Source organism: Psammomys obesus, unplaced genomic scaffold, assembly GCF_907164565.1.
Source record: "Psammomys obesus unplaced genomic scaffold, mPsaObe1.curated_primary_1811, whole genome shotgun sequence".
NCBI lineage: Eukaryota > Metazoa > Chordata > Mammalia > Rodentia > Muridae > Psammomys > Psammomys obesus.
The window spans coordinates 11297603-11325058 of record NW_026596109.1 but is presented as its reverse complement, the minus strand read 5'-3'; the positions used below and the strand labels follow the sequence as shown (position 1 = coordinate 11325058).

Genomic DNA, 27456 nt, shown 5'->3' with positions numbered 1-27456 from the left:
CACACACACACACACACACACACACACACACACACACACACACACACGTTAGTTATTTTTAAGGTTTATTTTACATATGGTGTATGTTGTTCCATGTATGTTTGTGTACCACATGTGTGCCTGGTATCAGAAGAGGGCATCAGAGCCCTGGACCTGCAGTTATGGATGGTTATAAATCACCTTATGGGTTCTCTGCAAGAGCAACGAGTGCTCTTAATCACTGAGCCATCTCTCCAGCCCGCCATGGCAGAGTCTTTATTTTCCTGGAACATATGCCAAATAAAGTTTTCCTTCTGGAAAGAGAGGAAGACCTCCCCTATCAGTGGACTGGGGGAGGAGCATGGGTGGAGAAGAGGGAGGGAAAGTAGGATTGGGAAGGGAGAAAGGAGGGAGCTACAGGTGGGATACAAAGTGAATAAATTGTAATTAATAAAATATAAATAAAAGAAAGAAAGGTTTTCCTCTGTAAGGTGCCTTAGTCATGGTGCTTTATCATGACAGGGAAGTAGCTAATAGAGTGCACTTGTTGAAACATTAGTTGACAGGTATCTAGTATCTGAGCTCTCAATTCTTTTCCATCAGTTTGTGTTCCTTTTGAATTGATGGCAGAAGCACATTGTCTAGATTAAACTAATTTGGTAGTAAGTTTGTCAGTTAGGCATGTGAGCCCTTCAACTGTATTGGACCTTTATGGTATGATTTTGGTTAGCACTTCCATGTGAATTTCTTTACATCTCCATATTCTACAAGATGTAGTTTGTATCATCGTAACAGTATTGACAGCACAGGGCCTGGGATTTTGATATTGTTGGTGTTGAGTCCGTACTTTAGTTTGGGAATTATTTAAACATTAAGACTTCTAGTTTGTGGACATAGCGGTTTCCCATTTATTTAGGCCATCTCTAACTCCATCCCATGAGCCTTCATGGTTTTCCATGTTCAAATACTGCACTTTGATTAAATGTCCTTCTTTTGATGCTGTTGTAAATAAAACTCTTTTGTTAATTTCATTTCTGGATTGTTCACTGAGTAGTGTATAGAAATTTGGTTGATTTTTGTATATTGCTTTCGGTTCTTTCATCCTGAATTCATCCTAAATTCATCATGAATTTAGTACTTTTAGTCTTAGTGTATGCAAAAGGAATTTTCTGTATTCAAGTTCATATCTCTTGGAAGTAGAGATAGTTTTACTTTTTTCCAGTTGGATATGTTTATTTCTCTTTTGTTATTAACTGTCTGGGGTAGTTTGGTTAGCTGTGTGTCTATACGGTTTTGAATAGGTCACAGCGCATTGTTGGCTTTTCCTGGTGTTGGCAGGAACGCCCTAAACGCTCACTGAGTGTGAGATCAGCCATAGGTTTGTTATTAGCAGCCTTCTTCAGGTGGAGGAATTATCCTTTTCTTTTTTCGGATTATATTTATTCATGTGTATGTGTACATGCCTGCATACCACAGCACACATGTCAAGGTCAAAGGACAACTTGCAGGAGTCTCCTTGTACCATGTGGTCTCAGGGGTTGAATTCAGATTATCAAATTTGGCCTAGTGTGTCTTTGCCGCTGGACCGTCGCGATAGACTCAGATTATCTATACTTAAGTCAGGTTTGAAGTTTATTTATTTTTAGGAATTTATTCATTTTACCTAGGTTATTCAATTCTTTTTTCTACTTCCATAAGGCTTTTATTTTAAAATTTATTTATTTAATGTGCTTTGGTGGTTTTCCCATGTCTATATCTGGGTAAGGGTGTCGGGTCCTCTGGGACAGGAGTCACTGACAGTTGGGAGCCACCATGTGGGTGCTGGAAATTGAACCCAGGCCCTCTGGAAGAGCAGCCAGGGAAATCTTAACCACTGAGCCATCTCAGCCCCTCTTCCAGAAGGTTAGTAGTAATGTTCCTGTTTTCATTTCTGATTTCATTAACTTGAGTCTTTTCTCTTTTTTCCAGTCTTAGTAAAGTCCCTCCTTTCAAAAATCTTTTAAAGTTGGTTTTTATTTTTTTCTAATTAATTAATTAATTTATTGCCTTTTTCGAGGCAGTGTCTCTGTGTAGCCTTGACCGACTCACTTTGTAGACCAGGCTGGTCTCAAATTCACAAAGATCTGCCTGCCTCTGCCTCCCAGAGTGCTGGGATTAAAGGAGTGTGCCACCGCACCTGGCTTTTTTATACATTTTTTTTTAAAGGTGGAAAATTAAATTATTATTTGAGGTCTTTTAAAACTGTAAGTAAACTAGATTTGGTTCATGCGTGTAATCCCAACATTTTATAGGCTTAGGCAGGAATGTTGTGAGTTGAGGCCAGCCTAGGCTGGCCTGCATATTAAGACTCTTCATCTGCCCCCTCCGTGCCAGGATGTTTTTAGCCATACTTTTTCAAGTACAGCTTTGGTTATATCTCATAAGTTTTAGGATATTGCAGTAAGTAAGTAAGTAAGTAAGTAAGTAAGTAAGTAAGTAAGTAAGTAAGTATGTATGTATGTATGTGTGTGTTTTGGTTATTCAAAACAGGGTTTCTTTGTTTAGCCCTAGCTGTCCTAGAATTCACTCTAAACCAGTCTGGCCACCAACTCAGAGATCCACCTGCCTCTGCCTCCTGATTGCTGGGACTAAAGGTGTGTGAGATCACTGCCCAGCCATAAATAACTTTAAAATGATTTTTTAATGTGCATTGCTTTTTTTCCCTGCATGTATGTCTTTGTGAAAGATTTAGCTTTCTTGGAGCTGGAGTTACAGACAAATGTGAATCTCTATGTGTTTGCTGGGCATTTAACGTGGGTCCTCTGAAAGAGCAGCCATTGCGCTTAATCACTGAGCCATCTCTCAGCCCTTGTATTTGCATTTTTATTGATCTCAAAGTCTTTTCTAATTTTCCATGTCCTTTATTATTTGAAAAAAATTTAGATTATTTTATTCTATGTGTATGAGTCTTTTTGCCTGTATATTCATAATACATACATATATACATACATACATACTTGGTATATATGTACACCAAGTACATGCCTGGTACCCGTGGAGGACAAAAGAAGGTATTGGATCCCCAGGAACTGGAGTTAGGATGGTTGTGAGCCACCATGTGGGTGTTGGGAACCAAATCCATGTCCTCTGCAAGAACAGCAAGTGCCCTTAACTGCTGAGCCATCTCTCTAGCTCTAAAATTTATTCTTTGACCTTTTGATTATTTGTATGTTGTTTAGTTTCCATGCGTTGAACTGGGGCTTGTAGCTTAGTCAGTAGTGCTCTTACCCATGCACGAAGTCCTGGGTTTGATCCCAGCACCACATGGTCAGCCAGAATGCTCCGTCCTTATAATCTCAGCACTCAGGAGGTGGAGATGGGCAAGTTCAACGTCATCTCTCAGCTACATGGTGAATTTGAAGCCAACCTGGGACACGGGGACCCTGTCTAAAAATACAAAAAGAAAAATTCCCATATCATGGAATTTTTCAGACTTTTTTCTTTTCTTTTCTTTTTTTTTTGACAAATTTTTTTTTAAAGATTTATTTATTATTTATACAACATTATGCCTGGACCCAGATCTTACTATAGATGGTTATGAGCTATCATGTGGTTGCTGGGAATTGAACTCAGGACCTTTGGAAGAACACTTAACCTCTGAGCCATCTCTCCTTAAATTGTACTATGCTGTGATTAAAAAACATAGATTTTGGGCTCAGTGGTTAAGAGCACTGTTGCTTTTCCAGAGGACCCAGGTTCAATTCCTAGCACCTACATGGTAGCTCACAAGCATCTGTAACTCTAATTCTAGAGGATCCAGCACTCTTTCTGGTCTCTTTGGCTATCAGGCACGCATGTGGCGCACAGACACGCATGCGGACGAAATGCCTACAAACTTAAAACTTTTTTAAAAAGAAATGAAGCAGTGTTCCGGGCTTTGGAGAACTAGCCATGCTCCCGTTGGGTATGCTAGATATTCTTGTCATCATGAAGTGACAGGTGTCCTTTCATTGCTACTGTCTTTGAGCCACATTCCATGTAGTAATGATGCATGTTTGTAGAATATTTTATAATGTATTTCTACATTGTCTAATGTTATAATCCTATAGCAGTGTTATGACCCGGGTGACTTAGATATTACTGATATTATCCTCATTTGAAAAAAAAAAAAAAAAAAAAAAAAACAAAACTGAGATTTTAGAAATTTCCAGTCACATAGTTAGCTGATGGCTGAACCAGGACACAAACTCTGGTCACCAGCTGTAGGGATCCTGTGCTTTTTCCAGTCCGCTTCATTGTCTCATTGTTTCATGTGAAACTCCAAGCTGAGATCACTAAGAAGATACTGTGTATCTTCAGGTAACCAGTGTAACAGCGCTTAGCCAGGCAGGCGTGGAAAAAAGAGAAACCAGGGGTCAAAAGCTGAAAGCCTGTCTGCCTGCTGAAGTGAACTCATTCTTAAATAATGTAGCAAGAGGAAGCACTCTGGGGAGAGACCAGCAAGTAGACATGAATGGATCTGAGGGACGCAGCCTCAGGGCACCAGGGTGGGTTAAGGGCTCTGGGATTGTCCAGGGCAGGTTTTATTTGTTTGGTTGGTTTGGTTTTGCCTTTTTTTTTCCTTCTCATTTTTTAGAACAAGACTTGAAGGGGACAATGAATTTATGTTTATTGAGACCTAAACACCACTCTGCAGAGCTGCCTTGAGCTGTACATCAGACAGCACTCTTTCTTGAGGAAGGGTTTTTGTGGTTCACATTGATTACTTTGGTGGCTTTCATGCATATTCAGGCACAGTGATTGAGTCAGTAAAAACATGTGAGAGCTTCTTCTGTATACTAACGCGGTGAAGTGTTGTGGAAGTGTGACACCAAGGTATGGATGACACTGTCGCTCCTGTGAGGAGTCTGGCCTAGCACAGAGATTGCTGTGTTTGTCCAGCATGGCTGTTCATCCACGGTATCATATGCCGGGACCTCTACCAGTTACTGAGAGGAAAAAAATTCGTAAATTCAAAATTGCTTTTAAGCTTTTGACTTGCTCTCCATTGGGGAAAGAGAAGGCTCCTTGGAGCTCACCAGACAGTCAATCTATAAAAAATTTTTACATTTATTTATTCTGTGTATGCATGTGTCTGTGTGCATGCGACAGTGCTCAGATGGAGGTCAGAGGATAGTCTGCAGGAGCCAGCACTCTTCTTCCAGTGGGTGAATCCTAGGGATTTAATTCCGATGCCGGGCTTGGTGGCATGTGCCTTTACCATCTGAACTATGTCTCCAGCTTGAAACTCTGTTTCTCCTGCTCACCATTGGGTGTGCAAGGCTAGCCGACCTGGGAGTATCAGGAGCTTCTCCTATTTCTGTCTTCTTGCTGTAGGAACGCTTGGATTACATAGTCACACTGTTGCTTCATCCTGTTTTACATGGTTTCTGGGAGTGCAAAGGTGGCTTCTCAAGCTTGGACAGCAAATGCTTCATCTACTGGGCCAGTTTTCAGTTGGTGTTTATCGTCCTTGTCACTACTGGACATTTGTACTTAGAGATGTGCTAGGTTCCGGTACACTGTGGATCCATCGTGGTCTGCGGAGCCCATGAGGTTCATTACTCCTCCTACCTGTGCTTTGCTGGAGTGGACATTGTCTAAGCACACGCCCACCTGCCCTGCCCTTCCCAGGAAATGATTCTTCTTGAGAGTTCTTTGTTGTTGAGGCTGAACTTAATGCCTGGCTCAAGTGACCCTCCTGCTCAGTCTCCCAAGCAGCTGGCATCTTACATGTGCACCTCTCTATCCAGCTAAGAAACTTTTAGTCTTAACGAAGTCCACATTATCAGTTCTTTCGTTATGACTTTCATGTCCTATCTAAAAAGTCCTTGACAAATCTAAGGTTATCTCAGTTTTTCACTTGCATTCTGTTCTAGTCCTTCAATAGTTTCAAAATGTACATTGAATTTCTAGATTAAGTTGTAAAGAATTATTTACAATACTAAGTCTTTCTGTTCAGGAACATAAAATATCTCTCTTCATTTGTTTAGTTCTTTGTTTCTTGGAGTTTTGTAATTTTCTTAAAATTTTTAATACTTTTGTAAATGATACTGTGTATTGAATTTAAATTCTAGTTGTTTCTTGTTAGTATTTAGGAAACAATTTACTTTTGTGCAATTACTTTGTAACTTATAACCTTGATATAATTACTTAGTAGTTTCTGGAATAATTTTTATCCTTTTGGGCTTTCTACCTAGATCATGATGTATATGAACAAAGACACTATTTCTTTTCTTGAATCTTTGTACCTTTCATTTCCTTTTTCTCTTATAATTGCATTGGCTAGAACTTTCAGTATGAGGAAATAATTGTTATCTTGTTCCTGATGTTAGTAGTAAAGCTTTGAATTATCATCATCAGTTAAGTGGGATGTTAATTGTTTTTATTTTGTAGATATTATCAAGTTGAGGACAGTCCATTCTATTTTTAGTTCTCTGTATTTTTTTTTTTAATCATGAATGGCTGTTAGATTTTAAAAATGGATTTTCCTTCATCCATTGATATGTCATTTTTCTTCTTTAGACTGTTAATATAATGTATTGAATGAATCAATTTTTAAATTAATTGAACCAGTTTTATATGCCAGTGATGAACTTCTTTTGGTTATTGTGTGTAATTATTATACCATATTGGAATTGGTTTGCTAATATTTTTGGTGCTCTTGCCTCTCTCTCTCTTGCTCTCTCTCACCCATCTCTCCCTCCTTCCTTTCCTCCCTCTCCACCCCTTGCATGGCTGCCAAGAGCTGCTTCCAGTGAACCTGCGTTTATAGACTTTACCTTGTTTTGCATGAGAAGCTGTCCAGTATTGTCATTCCTTCCTAGTTCCCGATTTTTTAAAAAGTTAAAAAAGGGAGGAATGTTAGCATACAGTCTAAAAGCTTCTTCTAGGTTGCCTAGCAGCCTCTGACATCATCACCTGTCATCGCCAGGTGGCTGCTAGGTATGTGCCCAATAAAAGGACCTACCTGACTGATTTCCAAAGTGTTTGTACAAGTTTGCACTCCCACCAGCAGTGGAGGAGGGTCCCCTTTCTCCACATCCTCTCCAGAATGCATTGTCAGTTGAGGTTTTGATCTTAGCCATTCTAATTGGTATAAGGTGAAATCTCAGGGTTGTTTTGATTTGCATCTCCCTGATAACTAAGGATGTTGAACATTTCCTTAAGTGTTTCTCTGCTGTTCCATATTCCTCTGTTGAGAATTCTCTGTTTAGCTCTGTACTCCATTTTTAATTAGATTACTTGGTTTGTTGGTGTTTAACCTCTTCAGTTCTTTATATATTCTGGATATTAGCCCTCTGTCAGATGTAGGGTTGGGGAAGATATTTTTCCAGTCTTTAGGCTGTCGTTTTGTTCTGATGACAGTGTCCTTTGCTTTACAGAAGCTTTTCAGTTTCATGAGGTCCCATTTATTAATTGTTGATGCTGCTGTTGGTGTTCTGTTCAGGAAGTTGTCTTCTGTGCCAATGAGTGCAAGGCTCTTCCTCACTTTTTCTTCTAACAGATTTAGTGTGTCTGGTTTTATGTTGAGGTCTTTGATCCACTTAGACTTTAACTTTGTGCAGGGTGATAAATATGGGTCTATTTGCATTTTTCTACATGTACACATCCAGTTAGACCAGCACCATTTGTTGAAGATGCTGTTTTTTTTCCATTGTATGGTTTTGGCTTCTTTGTAAAAATTTAAGTTTCCATAGGTGTGTGGGTTTATTTCTGGGTCTTTTGATTCCATTGATCCACCAGTCTGTATGCTAGTAACATGCTGTTTTTATTACTGTTGCTCTGTAGTCCAGCTTGTGAGACCTGGGATGGAGATAGCTCCAGACGATCTGTTATTGTACAGGAATGTTTTAGCTATTCTGGGTTATTTGTTTTTCCATATGAAACTGAGAATTGTTCTTTCAATGTCTGTAAAAAATTGTGTTGGTATTTTGATTGGAATTGCATTGAATAGGTAAATTGCTTTTGGTAGGATGGACATTTTCACTATGTTAATCCTATTGATCTATGACCATGAGATATCTTTTCATCTTCTGACCTCAAGATCCAGCTATACCACTCCTAGGCATATACCCAAAAGATGCCCCACCATTCAGTAAGGACATTTGCTCACCGTGTTCATAGCAGCTTTATTTGTAATAGCCAGAAAATGGAAATAACCTAGATGTCCCTCACTGGAGGAATGGATACAGAAAGTATGGTACATTTACACAATGGAATACTACTCAACAATTAAAACAAGGAAATCATGAAATTTGCAGGCAAATAGTGGGAACTAGGAAAGATCATCCTGAGTGAGGTAACCCAGAAGCAGAAAGACACACATGATATATACTCCTTTATAAGTGGATATTAGCCGTATAATATAGGATAAACATACTACAATCTATAGTCCTAAAGAAGCTAATCAAGGAAGGACCCTAGGGAAGATGCTTAATCCTTATTCAGAAGGGCAAACAGGATAGACATAGGAAGTAGGAGAAAACAAGGAACAGGACAGGAGCCTACCACAGAGGGCCTCTGAAAGACTCTACCCACCAGGGTATCGAAGTAGAGGCAGAGACTCATAGCTAAACTTTGGCCAGAATGCTGGAATCCTGTGGAAGAAGAAGGAGATAGAAAGAGCTCAGGAGTCAGGATTTCCACAAGGAGAACAACAGAGCTAAAATACCCGTGTCCAGGAGGCCTGCAAGGTCTGATACTCCAACCAAGGATAATGCATGGATAGGACCTAGACCCCCTGTTCAAAGGAAGCCCATAGACTTCTCAGTCTCCAAGTGTTTTCCCTAGTAAGGGGAACAGGGGCTATCTCTGACATGAACTCAGTGTCCTGCCCTTTGATCACCTCCCCTTGGGGGGTGCAGCCTTACCAGGCCACAGAGGAAGACAATGCAGCCAGTCCTGATGAGGCCTGATAGGCTAGGGTCAGAGGGAAGGGTCCTATCAGGGGACTAGGGAAAGGGCATAGCAGGAGAAGAGGGAGGGTGGGTGGAACTGGGAGGAGAGGAGGGAGGGGGCTGCAGCAGGCATGCAAAGTGAATTAATTGTAATAAATAAATATATAAATAAAATAAAAAAGTTAAAAAAAAGGACCTGCCTGCCATCCCAAGTGCTCTTTTACTCCTCCTCTTTCTCTTATTCTCTCTGTCGGGGCGTCCCCTCCCCCACTTCCCACAATAAACTTCCTTCCAGATACGTTGCAACACTTTGATCACATTTTTCCTTTTTATCAACTCTTGCCTGATTAGTCCCACCTCCCTACCCTCCCGACTTCATGTTCTTTCTCTTAGGAAAAACAAAAACAAAAAAACCAAAACACTCCTACCCCTAACACACAAACCGTATAGAATCCATTTTGTACTGGTAACTACTTGTGAGCATGACTCCTGCCCTGGAATGTGGCTGATACACCCAGAGTCACTTCACTGAAGAAAACTGACCTTTCCTCTCCCAGCAGGGATCAATTGAAAATAGCTTCTTGGGCCAGGCGCCATGGCACACACCTGTAATCCCAGCACTTGGTGGCCAGATCTCTGCGAGTTCGAGGCCAGCCTGGCCTAGAAAGTGAGTCTAGGATAGCCAAGTCTGCACAGAGAAACCCTGTCTTGAAAAACAAAACAAAAAAAAAAAAAAAAAAAAAAGGAGGAGGAGGAAGAAATAGCTTCTAGCATCTTCCCACTTCCTCTTCTCCACGCTGGGATTTTGTCTGGCTTGAACTTTTGCAGGTTGTGCTGTTACAGTCGCTGTGGGGTCAAGTGTCTGTCAGCCTTGTTGTGTCTGGAAACCACTTTCCTTGGAATCACCCTCCACCTCTGGCTCACACTCATTCCACCTCTCCTTCTCCATAGATCCCTGAGCCTTGGGGGGTGGGTGAGAGACATTCCACTTGAGGCCCAGTGTTCCAGTCTCTCGCTCTCTGTGTACTGTTCATTGTGAGTCCATGTTTCTCACCACCTGCTGAAAGAAAAAGGTTCTCTGGTGAGCGTAAAGTGACGCACTGGTGTGGGCCTCACCGAGGGGTCTTCTGGTTCTTTCTCCAGTCTCTAGGTGTTCTTTTTGAGCTGGGTGTCCGTGTGTGCGCGTGGGGTGCAGGCCTGTAAGTATGCATATGGAAGCCAGAGGTCAACCTTGAGAGTCATTCCTCAGGGGCGGGACACCTGTTTGTTTTTGAGACAGAATTTCATTGTGTAGCTCTGGCTGTCCTGGAATCCACTATGTAGACCAGGCTGTACTTGAACTAACAGAGATCCACCTGCCTCTGCTTTCAGAGTGCTGGGATTAAAGGCGTGCATTATGTTTTTGCTGTTTTGTGTGTTTTTTTTAAGTTTATTTATATATTTTATGTATATGGATGCCTTGTCTGAATGTGTCGGCACACCAGAAGACGACGTTGGATCCTACAATAAACAGTGTGAGTTGTCTTATGAGTGCTGGGAATTGAACTCAGTACCCCTGGAAAAGCAGGCAGTATCCTTAACTGCTGAGCCATCTCTCTGACCCACCCTTCTACACCTTGTTTTTTGAGGTGATGTTTCTCATTGGTCTGGATCTCACCAAGTAGGCTAGACTGGCAGGCATGCTGCCTCCCCAGCACTGGATTACAAATGTATTTAACCGCACCTGGCTTTTCCATGTGGCTTCTGCGACTTGAACTCAGGTCCTCATACTTGTATGGCAAACACTTTCCCAACTGAGCCATCTTTCTAGCACGTTTCTGGAAACCTCTTTTTCCCTTGCCTTGCCTATCTGTTCTTATACTTTGTTTTGCCTATTATAGATCTTATGTTAATAATAGTTGTTTCTACATTCCTGGTCTTAGAATTCTGATATTTCTGCCACATTTAGTCTGGGTTTTGTGCTTGCTCTATTTTGTGAAATTGTGTTTGTTTTTGTTTTTTACCTTTCAGTATGCCTTGTAATCTTTTCTTGTAGCGGAGCATGGGGTACTAGGTAAAAGAAACAATTATACATGAGAGCTTTAGTAATATCATAAAGTTGGGGTAGGGAGGAGAAACCTTCTGTAGTCCTATGATTAAGTCACAGTCTTTGAGCAAACCCGCTCCTTTTACCTGTTAACTTCACAAGTGCTAGTTAGTAATTTTTCCTCTGTTTCCAGGACAAGCTGGATAAAATGGACTAGAGCTGGGTATTTATGTTGCCTTGTCTCAGGCCAGTTAAGCTGTGATATAACTCTAGAAGGCTGTGTTCTAGTAAAAGAATTCCTCCAGGAGACAGACCTTGTTAAGACTTGGCTTAGTTCAAAATAGTTCTTTTATCCCTCTCCCTGCCAGAAGCATTGTGGGATTCTTCTGTGATACTGACTGTAACTCTTACAGTGTGAGCTCCTGGAGGTAAAACTCCCAAGACTGTGGGCTGTCCTTGACTTGGCGTTTTTGAGTCTTCAGAGATTCACTCTAAGCCTCCAGCAGTCACCAGTAATCACAGCCTAGATTTTCCTACACAGAACGTAGCCCTTGCAGAGGTTTCTGCTTATGAGATTCTCCTCGTGTAATTTGTGATTTTCTGTGTTTACCTGACTTTTTCCAAATTTACGAGCCGTCATTTGCTTGTGATCTCACTTGTAAGGATCTAAGAGGAGCTGTTGAATTTTCAGTTTGCTTAACATTTTGCTTTGCTGTTGGACTGATGTAGGTCCAGCTTCTTATGTGCTGAGAACTGGAACTCTATATACACGCTCTTCTTACCTTTTTTCTTTCTTTTTTTTTTTAAGCAGCTTTTCTAGGCCTGCCTGGCCTAGACTGCTGTATAAACCTGGCTGTTTTGGAGCTTGCTACAGGTCTTAATTGCCTGAGTGTGGAACTAGAGTTGTGTGCTATCATGTCAGGCCACATTTCCGCTCATATCCCGTTCATTCTCTGATTCTTTGTGTACAATTTGTAGAGCATAAATCCATCACTCTGTCAGCTAGAATGTTCCCAAATGTAAGACACACTTCCCTTCCCGAGGAGTCCTTCTTGTTTACTCTCTTCTTATGGTCACAGAACATCAGAATCAGTGACTAGTCGTAAATTTTTGTTTTTCGTTTTTCAAGACAGGGTTTCTCTATGTAGCCTTGGATGTTCTGGACTCACCTTGGAGACCAAGCTGGCCTCAAACTCATGATTTGCCTGCCTCTGCCTCCATGAGTGCTGGGATTAAAAGCGTGAGCCACCACACCCAACTTAAATTTTCAATTGTGCTGTTAAAGTTGAAACCATGGTTTTGGTATTTTCTTTTAAAGATTGGTTTATTGATTATGTATGCAATGTTCTGTCTGCATGTACACCTGCACGCCAGAAGAGGGTACCAGATCTCGTTATAGATGGTCATGAGCCACCATGTAGTTGCTGGGAATTGAACTCAGGACCTCTGGTGGAGCAGCCAGTGCTCTTATCCTCTGAGCCATCTCTCCAGCTCCTTGTGGTTCCATTTTTATTATGCTATTAAAATATATTTGTTAAGACTTCTTGGAATTTAAGGCAACTCACAGGAACTAATGAGAAAAGGGGGGAAATTTTTATTAGGATGCTGCTATCCCATAGATCTCAGAGATTCCAGTTCTAGCTGTATCTTCCAGATTAGGGTACAGGGTCAATATACACTCTTTTCTTAACTGAGAAGACTTACTTACTCATACTGACTTATGCTGTAATTAATTCATGTTAGATCAGGAGCTCATGCCGTGCTAATAGATGGATAGACTTTACTTGAGTGTGGCATTTATTTGGAATTAAAATGTGTAGGCTGAAGTAGTTACCGCCCATGTGCAAGACCTTTTGTTTGATCTCCTGGGTCATGGGGTGGGGGAATGTATGTATGGGGTGGAGATAGGTAATTTAGATAGGATGCTGTCTAAAAAGTCAAGGTATGGAATTGAACTAATGTGCTGATAATAATTATGGTTCAGTCATGAGCATTTAATGTATGACTTTGTGTTAGGATTCTCTAGAGAAACAGAGCCAGTAAAGAGGATAAGAAGAAACATAGCCAGTCAGTAGATTGTGGACATATAACTGAATAATGCATGTAAATCTCATGATGTATATGTTTGTATACAGTGGACAGAGGACAGTGTGGTTTACACAGCCCAGCAGAAATGCTAATTTTTGAAAGCACGCTCACAGACACAAACAATCTTTAATCAGCTGCCGAGGCTCAAATGCCATGTAAAATTAGCATCCCTAGGATGCTGTATGTCAGTGCTTTCTGACTCCTTGCCATATTATGTAAATTTATTTAAATGGTCTAGGGTTGTGTTACTCTATACATGAGAATTAAACATTTTTTTTCTTTTAATACTGATCTCAAATCTGTGGCAGTACCAGGGATTTTGCCGTCTGCATATATTTGATACAACTTTTTGATAAACCACATTTTCTAATGTTTGTTAGGCTGTTCTTTCTTTTGCTTAGTGTGTGCTAGTTGGAAGCAGCGGCGGCTGTGGACTGAGAATCTGATGGTTGTGAATGGTGCCGGGTGATAGCCTAGAAGTTGAAGCCCTGTGAGATCGTGGGCCTGCAACAATGTCAGCTTCCCAGATTCTGCTCCCTTAGTGCATTTGAACCTGAGCTACAGGAACAAAGCTCTTCTCAGAGATTATCTCATTTTCCCCTGGTTCTGTGATTGAGAGTGTTGATAGCCCCAAGTGTGTCACTTTAGGATCAAATTTAGCCTTTTCTGAAAGTTGAACAGTAAGGGTGTTCTTTCTGTTTCATTGTTCTGGCTTGAATTTAAGACTGAGATCCTAATGGATTATTAATTGTATGAACGACCAATCGTTGGTTGGTTTCATGGTTCAAATTACACTCTTTCTGTTCTAAATATTTCACTTAAGTTACTTTTTTACTAAATAATAATTTGCTAAGTAATAGCTACTGTCTATTGAGCACTACATGTAAAGTTCCTTTCATTGAGTAAAATTCTTCATTGTTAAAAATACACTACTATAACCAGGTGTGGTGGTGCACATCATTAATCCCAGTGCTTAGGAGGTGGCTCTCTGTGAGGCCAGCCTGGTCTACAGAGTGAGTTCAGGACAGCCAGGGAAACCATGTCTCAAAACACAAACAAACAAATTAAAAAAAATAAGAATACACTATTACATACCTGGGCAGTGCTGGCACATGCCTTTAATTCCAGTAGTTAGGGGTCAGATCTCTGAGTTTGAGGCCAGTTTGGTCTACACAGTCAGTTCCAGGACAGCCAGGGCTACACAGAGAAACCCTGTCTCAAAAAACGTGTGTGTGTGTGTGTGTGTGTGTATTACAAATTTCAGTTTCCATAGATAGTATGAAGAAGTTCAGTGACTTGGTCAGAACAACACCAGCTGTTAACTAGCAGAGTAGCAGAGTGTGATTTGAAGACTGATTGGCTGGGCTTTCACGGCAGGGCTTTCACGGCAGGGATCCTTGCACCGTGCCCCACTGGCTGGCCACCAAAGTGTCACATAGCTTAATCGTCCAGCTTGTGGGTGACCTGTTAGTGATGGCTGATTAAAAGTTCCAGTTCTGTTCCCGACAGATATACTGCTGTGTTCGTATTCTTGAATCATACTTGTATTTTTCAAAGAAGTAAAATTAATACAGAATTTTCGGAGAAGAGTGATTGTAGATAGAAAGCACACTACCTGATTAAATACGATTTGCGCTTCAATGTGCAAACCTTTACACGGGTACTCATAAGCTTTGGAATTGTAAGTGCTTTGATTTTAGCAGTTACTGCACAACTCGTGAGATCTTTTATGTTGGAAATTTCCTAGGTGAAAGCGCTTTGAAAGGGAATCTTTCAGTTTGTTTCACAGATAGGTAGTGAGTATGTACTCTGTGCCATAAATGGTGTCATCTGCCACGGTTGTGAAACGATATAGCAGTTCCTATCCGGAAAAACCTTGGGAGTCTGGAAGGGAAGATAGATGGTTAAGTAGAATCATGACCAGAATGATAACTATTGTAATCACTGTACAAACACAGGAGAAGGGATAGGCACCTATTCCAGACCGAGGCCTAAATGGTAACATGTGAAGGCATTCATTCATTCATGGCAGGGTTTGAATTCAAGGATTGTTGTTAAAAATATTTGATTGTTACTTAGATATAATTTATATAACATAAAATTAACTCCTTTAAAGTATACATTCTGTGTATAATTTTTTTCTGTGTATAGTTTATATCTTCGATATATTCAGTGTAGGTTGACCGTCAGTATTATCCAGTCAAAGAACATTTTGTCACATCCTCATTAGTACCTGTTAATACTCACCTCCTGAGCCAGGTGTTACTTCAAGGCCAGCTTTGTCCACGAGTGAGTCCAGGACAGCCAGAGCTTCACAGAGAAACCCTGTCTCAAAAACAAAAACAAACAAAACAATGACTTCCAGGCTAGAGAGATGGTTCAGGGACCAAGGTTCAATTCCCAGCACCCAGTTCACAACCATCTGTAATTTCATTTGCCAGAGAACAGATGCCTTCTAACCTTTCGAGGTTCTAGCATTCACACAGTGCACATATGTGCATAAGGCAAACACATACATGCATAAAATTAAATCTAAAAGTAGGTATAAATAATAGTAATAGTCACTTCCCATTTTCTCCTCTCACCAACACCTGGCAATCTTGTTTGTTTTTTGGAGTTTTTTTTATTTGTTTGGTTTTTGAGATAGGTTTTTCTCTGTGTAGCCTTGGCTGTCCTGGAGCTTGCTCTTTAGACCAGGATGGCCTCTAACTCACAGAGATTTGCCTGCATCTTCCTCCAGAGTGCTGGGACTAAAGGTGTGCGCTACCACAGTCTGGTTGGGTTTCTTGTCTTTATGATTTGCCCATAATGAACCTTTCATGCTGATACAACCACACAAACACTGTGGCTGGATTTTTTCACTTATAATGTTTTCTTTTATTATAATTTTTTGAAGTGGTGTGTTGCTCTGGCCTGTACTACACTCAAACTCATGACCCTTTTTTCTCAGCTCTCCAGTTTCTGGGGTTAGAGGAGTACACCAATGGGTTCCATTCCCAGGGTCCTGTGAGGTAGTGCTTTCCTGTAATCCCAGCATTTGGGAGGTGGAGGCAGGAAGATCAGGAGTTCAAGGTCATCCTGCAGTGAGCTTACAGACAAGTTCTTAACTTTTTCCTGACACTTAATTTTTTGCCTTCTTAAGTAAAATGTATGTGTGGCTGCCTTCCATGCTGAGCAGGTTTTTGAATAGGAAGATGTAATTTTAATTTATTGTTGACACTTGTTAACTTTTATTTGTCTGGCTTTAGCAAGTTTATATGATGAAAATTAGATTTTTATGAAAATTAGGGCTTATTGTTTTAGCAAATGTAATGAGCACTCTGGTTTTTCTGTAGGATCAATGAGGACATTCCGGGTCATCAGTACTGGCTAGTGGCGCAGCAGGCATCATGAGCAAGCACAGAGAAGGTTGCTCAAGGGGACAGGTACAGAAACCGTTGTCTTATTTTCTGTAACACTGAATTTGAGAGAAGGACTTACATCTGTGAATGCAGGTCGGTGGACATCTGCTGCTTGCCTCATTACCAGCACTGCTTGTTAAACCAATAGCACAACTTTTCAAAATGGTTTTACTTTAGGTTCAGAGCAAGACAGTATTAATTAATTTGAGGTAGTCTGTGCAGTCCACGCTAGCCTGGAGTTCACTGTGTAGTTAAAGCTCACTTCAAACTTATGATCCCCTTGCCTCTTTTTTCAAAGCACTGGAATGACAGGCTCAATCTAGAAGAGGGTGTTGGATCCCTGGAGTAGGTAATTGTGAGCCTACCGACAAGGGTGCTGGGAACTATATTTAAATCCTCTTTAAGAGCGGCACTCACTTAGCTACTGAGCCATTTCCCCAGCTCTGGTTTTTTTCTGTTTTTGTTTTAATAATTATTAAAGTAAGCCGGGCATGGTAGCACAGCCCTGTAATCCCAGCGCTCAGCACTCAGGGAGGTAGAGGCAGGCGGATCTCTGTAAGTTCAATACTAACCTTGTCTACAAAGCAAGTCCAGGACAGCCAAGGCTACACAGAGAAACCTTATCTTGGAAAAAAAAAAAAAGGAAAGAAACAGGAAAAAAAATTACTAAAGTATGTCACAATACTAATTTTTCCACTGATGCTGGCTACTTCCTTTTATAATCAACATTGATTATAGAAAGCTAACTGTTAACATTGATCATAGAAAGCTAATTTTAGCAGGAAAAGGAACATGGATTTGATCAGTGGTATCAGAAAAGAATAGTGGTATATCTACTTATGTTTCTTAGCCATTATGCAAGAGCATAATTCAGTTAGGAAATCTGGGGGGGGTACAGAATCAGAAGTATAGATGTAATTACATTACACACACACACACACACACACACACACACACACACACATTATTTTATCTTTTGGTTTTTCAAGACAGGGTTTCTCTGTGTAGCCATGGCTGTCCTAGAACTCACTCTGTAGACCAGGCTAGCCCCAGACTCACAAAAATCCACCTGCCTCTGCCTCACAAGTACTGGAATTAAAGGTGTGTACTGCCACCGCTCAGCATTTTATTTATAAGATTAGCTGTAATTTCCAGTAGAAAGAGAAGTATTGGAATCTTACAGAGTCTTTGATTTTTCCTAACTGGGAGTCTTAGCTTCCTCCCCCATACACATTATTTATAATTATTTAGGAGGTATAGACTGTCAAAAAGTCATGGCAGTGAGACTGGTTTTGGAAACGGATCATGCATTCATCCTTTGCTGCCCAGCATAGCTGTGACTAAGTTCACAAAAGAAGCGTAAGCAGAGATGACCTGTGCTGCGGAGCTACATTTAGAGATTGTGCCCCTCAGCTTTTATCTTTCACTTATTGCTGTCTCCCAGTTTTGATGAAGTGGTTAAAGCACTATACCCTCGGTCGGTGCTCCTCGTGGAGAAACCTCCAGGTAGATGTCTTTCCTGAGCTGTTATTTGTCCAAGCTAATGTAACAAGTTGTTTCCCTCAGCTGACACTTTCTTGTCAAGTCATTTTCTGGTGTTGATCTTTGTTCTTCTTGAAGACAGGCATCTTGAATAGCAGTTTCCTAATACACAGTGAAGGAACAAGAGGGAGGACCCTGCATTCCCCTGGGTGGCCTACAAATGTGGAAGATCTGACGTTAATTGTTATGGAACAAAAAGTTATCAAGAGTTTGGAATGTATGAAGCCCTGAATTTAATTCCAGCCATTATATAAACCAGGCCTGGTGATACATACCCATCATTTCAGCACTTGGGAGATGGATGCAGGAGGACCTTTTGTTTTCACCTTGAAAATATATTTGGGGAAAAAAAAAAAGAAAATATATTTGGACTATTTTATGTAACGTTATGTTCTGCCTTGATAATACACCATCATCTTATTCTTGCATCCATTTCTTCTTTGGCTTCATAGCACCTGGTGCATTTCTCTGTTGGTGCTAGCCACCATATCTTAAGTTTCAAGTTAGCTTATGTGTCTCCCCTGTGAGACCTGGGGCTTCTTTATGTGAGAGGCATCATCTTATTTGTCTCTATAACCCAGTGACTAGGACCGCAGTTGGTACCTAGTAGATGCTCAATGATACTTGATGCGTGAGGTTACACATGTTCACTGTGGCACAAAAAGAAAGTGCCAAGCAGACATAAAGCAGCAGTCATACCAGTGCTATAGTGAGGGCTCAGGGCCGAAAGTCTGCAGAATTTCTGAAGCTGTCTGGTCAGTAGACACTCTATAGATAAGACAAAAAGTTCCTCATTAAAAGAATCTGGGTCAGGCGGTGGTGGAACACACTTTCCCACCACCAGGCAGAGGCAGAAGGATCTCTGAGTTTGAGGACAGCCTGGTCTACAAAGTGAGACCAAGACAACCAGGACTACATAGAGAAACCCTGTCTCGAAAAACAAAACAACGAATCCCCAAAGTAATTATAGTCCTTTCCTCTATGGAATATATATGCAATTTGCATAAAATGGGCAATTTTATAAGAAGGCTAGTAAAGAATCCTGAAAGTAAACCATGACTTTTACAGTAAGAAGACCACTTCACCCCCACAACTTCAGGAAACTGCAGCCGTGTCTTTGAAAATGAAACCAGGGTCTCAAGAGCACAGTTCTTAGAGACAACAGGGATGCGGCACCTTGGGGAAGGCAGGGGATTAAAGGGTTAGTAAATATTCAGGCTAACAGACTGATTTATTGTACATCTGCTGTGTGTGAGGCAGTATAGTCAGGCCTTAATTATTAATCCTAACAGAAAAAGCATTTTTATAGTTCCTACTATAGTGTTACTTGACACTCTGTTAAATTGTTGATGTCTTGTCTGTATGTTTTTAGGTAAACAGTAAGGGAAGTTTAAAAATTATATTTAAAATGAGAGATTTGAAAGGTTTCTCAGTCATTCTTAAAATTAAAACTAATGTCCCTTCCCATACTTGAACTTTCTTATCATTGTCATTTAACAAAAGCTACGAACACTTCCTTTTCTAGTAAAAATGTGACGTTAGCTGGGAATGGTGGCACACATCTGTATCCCAGCACTCTGGGAGGTAGAGGCAAGTGGCTTGCTATGAGTTGAAGGCCAGCCTGATCTAGGACAGCCAAAGCTACAGACAGAAACCCTGTCTCAGAAAAGAAGGAAAGAAAGAAAGAAAGGAAGGAAGGAAGGAAGGAAGGAAGGAAGGAAGGAAGGAGAGAAGAAGAAAGAAAGAAAGAAAGAAAGAAGAGAAAGAAAGGAAAAAGAGACAGAAAGAAATGTAATTTCTCCTAATCAAAATGATGCCTTCCCAACACTGGGGTTCTGTCTTTTTAAGTATAGGCTAGTAAATAAGTCCACCGTCTGTGTTTATTGTTTACCGTCCCTTGGGGTCTGTGGAGGAATGCCCCAGGACCATTGCAGGCTTCAGAGTCCATGGAGTACTTACAGAGAACTTGTTCATGTCATCCTGTATTCTGTAAACCATTGCTAGACTGCTAAAATAAAGTACTAAAGAAATAGCTATTAAACTCATTTAAAGGAAAAATGACTAGAAAGATGTTTGTGTGTGTTTGGTACATATGCAGTTTTTTTTTCCTGAATATTTTCCATCCATCATTGGTTTAATCTGCAGGCATAGAACTTACTGCGGTTTGGTAATTGTTAGCTTAGAGGTTTCAAGACTTGAAATTCTTCATATTGTTTATCATTGTCCAAATGGATTTGTTAGAGATTTCTTCCTTTTATACTTAAGATCCCTAAATTATGTTTTTATGATTCAAAGTGTAACTCACTCAACTTTTTTTTTCTTTCTTTCTTTCTTTTTTTTTTTTTCTTTTGTACATTTTAGGTTTAAAGAAGTCCCTTCAGCAGTGTTTCCTCACTGATGGAGAATTACTTCCAAGCAGAAGCTTACAACCTGGACAAGGTATTAGATGAATTTGAACAAAATGAAGGTAAGGATTTACATTGGGAAATCTGTTTGGACTTACGATAAAGGAACTGTGAGAATAACAGTTCTTAAAAGAAATCAAGGGGTTGGAAAGATGGGTTAGCAGTTAAGAGCACTTGTAGTGAGAATTTTGGTTTCTTTAAAAAACACAGAAATAAGCTGGGTGTGGTGGCACTCGCCTTTAATCCCAGCACTCGGGAGGCAGGAGGATCTGTGAGTTTGAGGCCAGCCTGGTCTACAGAGTGAGGCCAGGACAGCCAGGGCTACACGCTCAGAAATGTCATGGGAACATATTTTCATTTTAACCCCAGGTGTGGGGATATGAGGCTGCTCCACAGCGTTCTAACAGAGGCGTGGTTATGCCAGCTGCAGGTAGTTTCCACTAGGGTGTGATATTTGGAGTCTGGGAACTTTTCAGAGGATATGTAAGTGCTAGAGCCCCGATGGGTAGACTGCCGGTGGGTGGCTGGTTGGTTGTTGGTAGTTTGTTAAGTAGTTGCGCGCAGAGAAGAACAACAAGAAGAAATTAGATATCCCGACTGAGAAGATCAGACTTGCCCCAAGGAGCCCGATGCCCCAAACCACCAGGAAGTAGTCTCAATATCCTCTTTTCTCTCCTGTCCAGTGTTAGGGGGTTGAAAGGGAAGAAGAAAAGGAATGGAGAAGGGTGGAAGGAGAAAGAACCCGTAAGGTAGCAAACTCCAGTTATAAGCACTGGCTGCTCTTACAGGGACGCAGGTTCAATTCCTAGCACCCATGTGGTGGCTTACAACTCTCTCTAACACCAGTCCCAAGGAATCTAATGCCCTTCTTTGGCCTCCACAGGCACCAGGCATACAAGTGGTATGTAGAGATGCATGCAGGCAAAACACCCATACACATAAAAGACAATGAAATAAATCTCAAAAAATTAAACAAAACAGGTTTGATGATGTAATGACAATACTATAGTCTATTTAAAGGGAGAAATAACATTCTTAGCATTTTGTGCCAGGTGCATATTTTAAACTTAATATTTAAGACAGTTCTATGAAGTTACTTTCATGTTTCTTGTTACTTTATTTACTTATTTAAAAGCAAATGATCAGGCCTGTAGTCTTAGTACTTGGGAGCCAGAGGCAGGAGGATCATCACAAATTCAAGGTTAGCCTGATTTATATAGTGAGTTCCAGGTCAGCTAGGGCTACATAGATAAAATATATATGTCTTTCCCCCATGCCCCTCCAAAAAACCCTTCCCAGTTATGATGCATTCCTGTAATTCCAGCACTTGATTGGTGGAAGGAGATGGGAGACCAGGAGTTCAAGGCCAGTCTAGGCTGGATAGTGAATGTGAGGCCAGTATAGGCTACACGAGACTTGTCAACAGGATCACACACACACACACACACACACACACACACACACACACACACTCACAAATTGACTACACTAGGTAATTAACATGTCTAGGTAGTAGATAAAACAGCCATTCATATTTCAATAATATTATTAAACTTTCTTGTAAGAAATATATTTCTTTTGGGATATTAACCATCCTCCCCTTTAGTTTTTTTCAAGACAGGGTTTCTCTGTGTAGTCTTGGCTGTCTAGGAACTCGACCGGTAAACCAAGCTGGCCTTGAACTCAGAGATCTGCCTGCCTCTGCTTCCTGAGTGCTGGGATCAAAGGACTCTACCACCACCACCTGACTATTTATTTTTATTTTTTTTAAAGAAATGGTTCTATAGCCCATGCTTGCCATGACCTTGACATATAGCTGAGGATTACCTTGAATTTCTGATCCTCTGTCTCTGCCTCTGTAGTGCCTATGATGGTGTGCATCATGAGGCCTGGTTTTGTGTGGTGTTGGGGTTAAATCCAGGCCTCATGCATGCTACATAAGCACTCTGCCACCGAGCCACATGCCTGTCCCTAAGCCTCTGTTTAGGTCTGAGGTTCTGCGGCTCTCCCCATCTCCTTGTGTTGCTTCTTCCTACTGTTCCCTAGGCTGGTTGGTTCCTTGGCCCAAACTGATCTGCTGTTCTCTTAAATCTTTGTTTTGCTTGTTTTTAAACTCTATTGTATTTGGGGTATTTAAGACTCTGCCTTCCTTCAGCCCTAGGTAGGAGAGAGAAGGTTAGTGGGGAGAGGGGGCACAGACCCCTTTACTTCTCCCAGCTGTTTAGGGTCAATGAGTTCTTTGGGGATATACCAATCTCCATCAACAGCAAACACAGCAAGCAGTCTCCTCCAAGCTGCTGTGTTGAAATGTTTCTCTCCATCTCGCCTAAGTCACCACACCAAGCCACAGAGCCACCACACTGCCACACCTCAAGTCTCTGGTCCCTCCAAACTGCCACCCTTCTTTTTCTGGGCTCTGTATTTATATCCTCAGAATCCTGGACCACACCCCTCTCCATGCTGCAGGAGGCAGGCCTTTACCAGCTGGCAGAGACCATGCCCTGCATAAGGTAGTTATCAGCTGTGGACAAACTAAGCCCAAACTAAAATCCCACACTCGGGATTAAAACAAAAACACATTTACATAACATAACTGAGTTTTTAAAATAACTTCCACCACAAATCTTACATTTGGTCCTGTGCATTTCCTGATTTCTCCACTTTGAAATCCTTTACTTTTAATAAAATGCTTGTGATCTAGTCTAGTTTCTCCTTTTAGTGAACTTGGTTGGGCTCACTTATCCCACTTTAGAATTTATTTTGTATTCTTACATAATAATTTTTGAATATGTACACAAATTAGCTATTCATGTACATTGTATCTTATCTTTCAACTAGATTATCTACTTTGTAGGGACATAAAGTATTAATATTAATGCTAAACAAACCAAATGCTTTTATTTATATTTCTTTTTTAATATTTAAAATTTTTAATTTATATTTCTTTTGCATATTTATCACTTACTGTACTCTTGGCACTGTGCAGTGTGGGCCTTACATTGACGAAGTAAAATGGTCTCTTGCTTCAGAGATTACTCAGTGGGTAAAAGAGAAGGTCAATAAACTGTTGCATTGCAGAGAGTAAAATCCTGAACAAAGTCAGTGAGGGTATTGAAGACGGACGTTAATCGTTCTAACTGCCTTATTTCAGTTCCCTGGTTATCATTTACTGAAGGGGAAGAAGAAAAGGCACTAAGTGTATTCATTTTTATTTCTTCAGCGTATTTAGAGATACAAAATAGCGCCATAACTTGATAATAACTTAGCTATCATAGTTATGAAAGAAACAAATGATAGATGAAATTATGTTTATTGATATACTAGGAATTGATTGAATACATAAATAGTTTTCTCAGTTGTCTTTAGATAAGAATATAAATATGAGCTTAATTAGTAACATTATTACCAGCACAATTTCACATGCTGTATCAGACTTTTAAAAAACCTTATGTGAAAAATTTAAATACATACAGATTATACTGGACATTGTGGCACATGCCTTTAATTCCAGGCACTTGGGAGGCAGAGGCAAACTCTCTGTGAGTTTGAGAACAGCCTGGTCTACAGAGTGAGTTCCAGGACAGCCAGGGCTATGCAGAGAAAACCTGTCTAAAACAAAACAAATTAAGGAGAACAGTCTAATCAACTTAGTGTGCCATAACCCACTGTCAGCAGTAATTAATACACTGCCGTTTTATTTTATTGATACTTTTATCTGCACCTGCTTCGTTTTTGTTTTTTTGTTGTGTGTGTGTTTGCAAATAACTGTTCTTGCCTGTGTGGGTGCTTATGGAGGCCAGAGGTCAACATTGTATCCTTCCTCGGTGGTGCTCACTCTATCAGAGTTGCTCTTCTCAGCTAGATCCCTTATCAGTGATCCTTTGGGACCTGCTTATCTCTGCTCCCCACAGCACGGGGTCCCAGTTGTACGCCCCACGCCCCAGCTTGTGCCTCAGTCTTGTGTGAATGCTGGGACTTAAACTCAAGTCCTCCTGCTTGCACAGCTGTTCCTTTATTCACTGAGCCGTCTCTCCACACTTCTTTCTCAAATGGAGTCTTTTCTATTGCCCAGGTTAGGCCCAAACTCAGGCACCTTGCGCTTGTGATCCCCACCTCCCTGCCTTCACCCTCCGAGGACTGTGGGTGTTCGGCAGCTCCGTAGATGCGGTGCTGGGTGTTGTGCTGAGGGCCTAGTGCAGGCCAGGGACTCTGAAAACAGAGGAAAGCTCTTTACAGATAAACTCTGTAGTCACTAAAATGCCTAATTTAATTACAGTTAGTGAGGTTTTTTTCGTTTGTCTGTTTTTGTTCTACTTTGAGACAGGGTCTCGCTCTGTTTCCCATTTGACTTGAACTCATTGATTCAGTTATCCTCTCGCCCCAGGCTCCAAGCAGGTAGAGCTACAGGGCTGACTGCACAGGTTAGCAAATGGAGCTAGCCATGTAATCCTCATCCCAGTCATGATGCAGCCTAGACAGCATGTAGTCTTTTAGAAAATCACTAGTCCTCACTCCTGTCTGTGACTTGTCTTCTGCACAGACGGTCCAAAGGTACTTTCCAGTCTTGGGTCTGCATTATTATTGCATTATTATTTATCTCAATCTAATAACAAAACTCAGTTGACATAAAATTCTTTTGTTGTTTAAATATTTTGTTTTTTAAGATAGAATTTCTCTGTGTAGCCCTGAAACTCACAGATCTATCTGCCTCTGCCTCCTACGTGCTGGGACTGAAGGTGTGTGTCACCACTGCCCAAATTTTTTTTTGTTGTTTGAAATGTTCTGAGACATTGCCATTTGTTGACAGACAATTATAGGCATTGTCTTGAATGTATATATCTATTTTTTATGTCTAGCTAAAGATTAGATACTGTCATATCTTGGGGACATTTTATCCCAGAGCATAATTGGAAATATTTGTTAGGTAGCCCTAACAAATAGGTAGCTTCTTATTGTTAGCAGCAGACTTACTGAATTACTTTTATTTTTTCAGATGAAACAATTTCTCCTACTCTATTGGATACAAAGTGGAATAAGATTTTAGATCCTTCTTCTCACCCACTGTCTGTTAACCCTGCACTGGCCAGTGTGAACCAACCTGCAATTTCTGATGAGTCAGGACCACAGCTGAAAGTTTTCTCTCTGGCTGGCTCAGCTCCCCCTGGGAGGGACGGAGAAGAGCCCTGTGCCAACGGTCAGGACTGTCGTCTAAACGCAGAGATTGACACGATGTGGATTGATGAGAATGCTGTGGCAGAAGACCAGCTAATTAAGAAAAACTATAGTCAGGATGACCAGTTTAGTGCCGTTGACGTGGGAGAGGAGAGGTGTGGGAGCCTCGCCTGTCTACCAGATGACAAGAATGTTCTTGTGGTAGCTGTCATGCATAACTGTGATAAGAGGACATTGCAAAGTGATTTGCAGGATTGTAATAATCATAATAGTCAACCCCTCATGGATTCTTTTAGCTGTTCACTGGATAATGAAACTAGACAAACTGATCAATTTAGTTTTAGTATGACTGGGTCCACTGAAAAAGGTATAAACTCAGAGAAACAAATGGATGCTTTGAGTAAACCAAAACCAGAGGGGGATTCTCTTAATCATCTCTCTGCTCCTTCATCTAACAGTGCGACCAGTGTTTCTTCCCCTTCACAATTAAAGGATGATGAAACTAAAGGCAGAGATTCCACATCTGCAGTTACAAGTTTAGCAATGAACTCATCCCAGGGAGTGGGCGGAGGGTCTGCCATTAAAAAGCAAGAGACTTATACGCCAGATGAGGACCTTGCTGGCAAAAACAGCTCTTCTAGGACAGACCTAGGGAGCTCAAACACCTTTTCCCACTCAAGTGAGGAGGTCACGACAAAGAAAGACGCAGCAGAGGAGAGGACAGCTGGAGACTCCTTCCCGCCTGGTTTCTCTCTGTGTCTCAAGCCAGAGACAGCTGCTTCTTCATGTGGAAGGAACAGTTGTGAACAGTCTTCAGATGGCCTTGTATCCAGTGAGGCTAGAGCTGATAGAGATGAAGGTAATGGGCATGAAAAAAGAATTGGCACTACAGAACTTTTTAATGTGACAGAACATTTCTCTGACTCTCAGATGACTAATTGGGAATTAACAAAGCTAAATGAGATGAATGATAGCCAAGTAAATGAAGAAAGCCAAATGGCTTTGCCGATGAGCCGACCTGAGGACACTAACAGCGGAGGAGAGTGTGCTGGACCGGCAGATTCAGATCTAGACTGCAAAGGACCGTGCCTGAATGAAAGTGAAGGGTGCGATTTCTCCACTGTTAGTGACACACCAGCAGCGAATTCTCTATCCAATAGTTGTGATTCCTATGGAATGCAGAGCCCAGTTTCTTTTGTTCCAAAGACTTTACCCTCCAAAGAAGATTCAGTAACAGAAGAAAAAGAAATAGAAGAAAGCAAGTCAGAATGTTACTCAAATATTTATGAACAGAGAGGAAATGAGAATGCAGAAGGGAGTGGACTGATTTTAAACAGCACTAGAAATGTAATGAAGAAAAATTATCTACATAATTTCTGTAGTCAAATCCCATCTGTACTTGGGCAGTCTTCCTCCAAGATAGCAAACCTGCAGTCTATTAGTGCTCCTTTTGGTGGTGCAAGACCCAAGCAACCTTCTAATCTTAAACTTCAGATTCCAAAGCCATTCTCAGACCATTTACAAAATGACCTTCCTGCAAACAGTGGAAATAATGCTAAAAACAAAAATGATATTCTTGGGAAAGCAAAGCTATCGGAAAACTCAGTAGTCAGTGCCTGCGGTGCGTCTCTGGGAAGCACCTCTGTGACTGATACAAATGGGGAACATTTAGAAAGTTTTGAGAGTGAGGGCTCCAGTAGACCATGCCTTGCATTAGCTCCAGATAGTCCAGACAATGACCTCAGAGCTGGTCAGTTTGGAATTTCTGCAAGAAAGCCATTTACTACCCTAGGTGAGGTGGCACCAGTATGGGTTCCTGATTCCCAGGCTCCAAACTGCATGAAGTGTGAAGCTCGGTTTACATTCACCAAAAGGAGGCACCATTGCCGAGCATGTGGGAAGGTAAGTTACGTTCATCAGCTCAG

At 41.0% G+C, this 27456-nt stretch overlaps 1 protein-coding gene across 3 annotated transcripts in view; it reads left to right on the top strand.

The window, feature by feature from the left end:
- Zfyve9 (zinc finger FYVE-type containing 9) overlaps positions 1–27456 on the top strand; it is a 128524-nt gene that overhangs the window by 27188 nt on the left and 73880 nt on the right. For 2 of the 3 annotated variants that reach the window (XM_055628926.1, XM_055628924.1), the window contains exons 2-4: positions 16347–16436; positions 20316–20421; positions 25353–27433. In XM_055628926.1, coding sequence (XP_055484901.1) covers positions 20352–20421; positions 25353–27433 — 2151 coding nt within the window. In that variant the 5' untranslated portion in view covers positions 16347–16436; positions 20316–20351. The remainder of the gene's footprint in view (positions 1–16346; positions 16437–20315; positions 20422–25352; positions 27434–27456) is intronic. The other variant, XM_055628925.1, reaches the window with a different exon arrangement.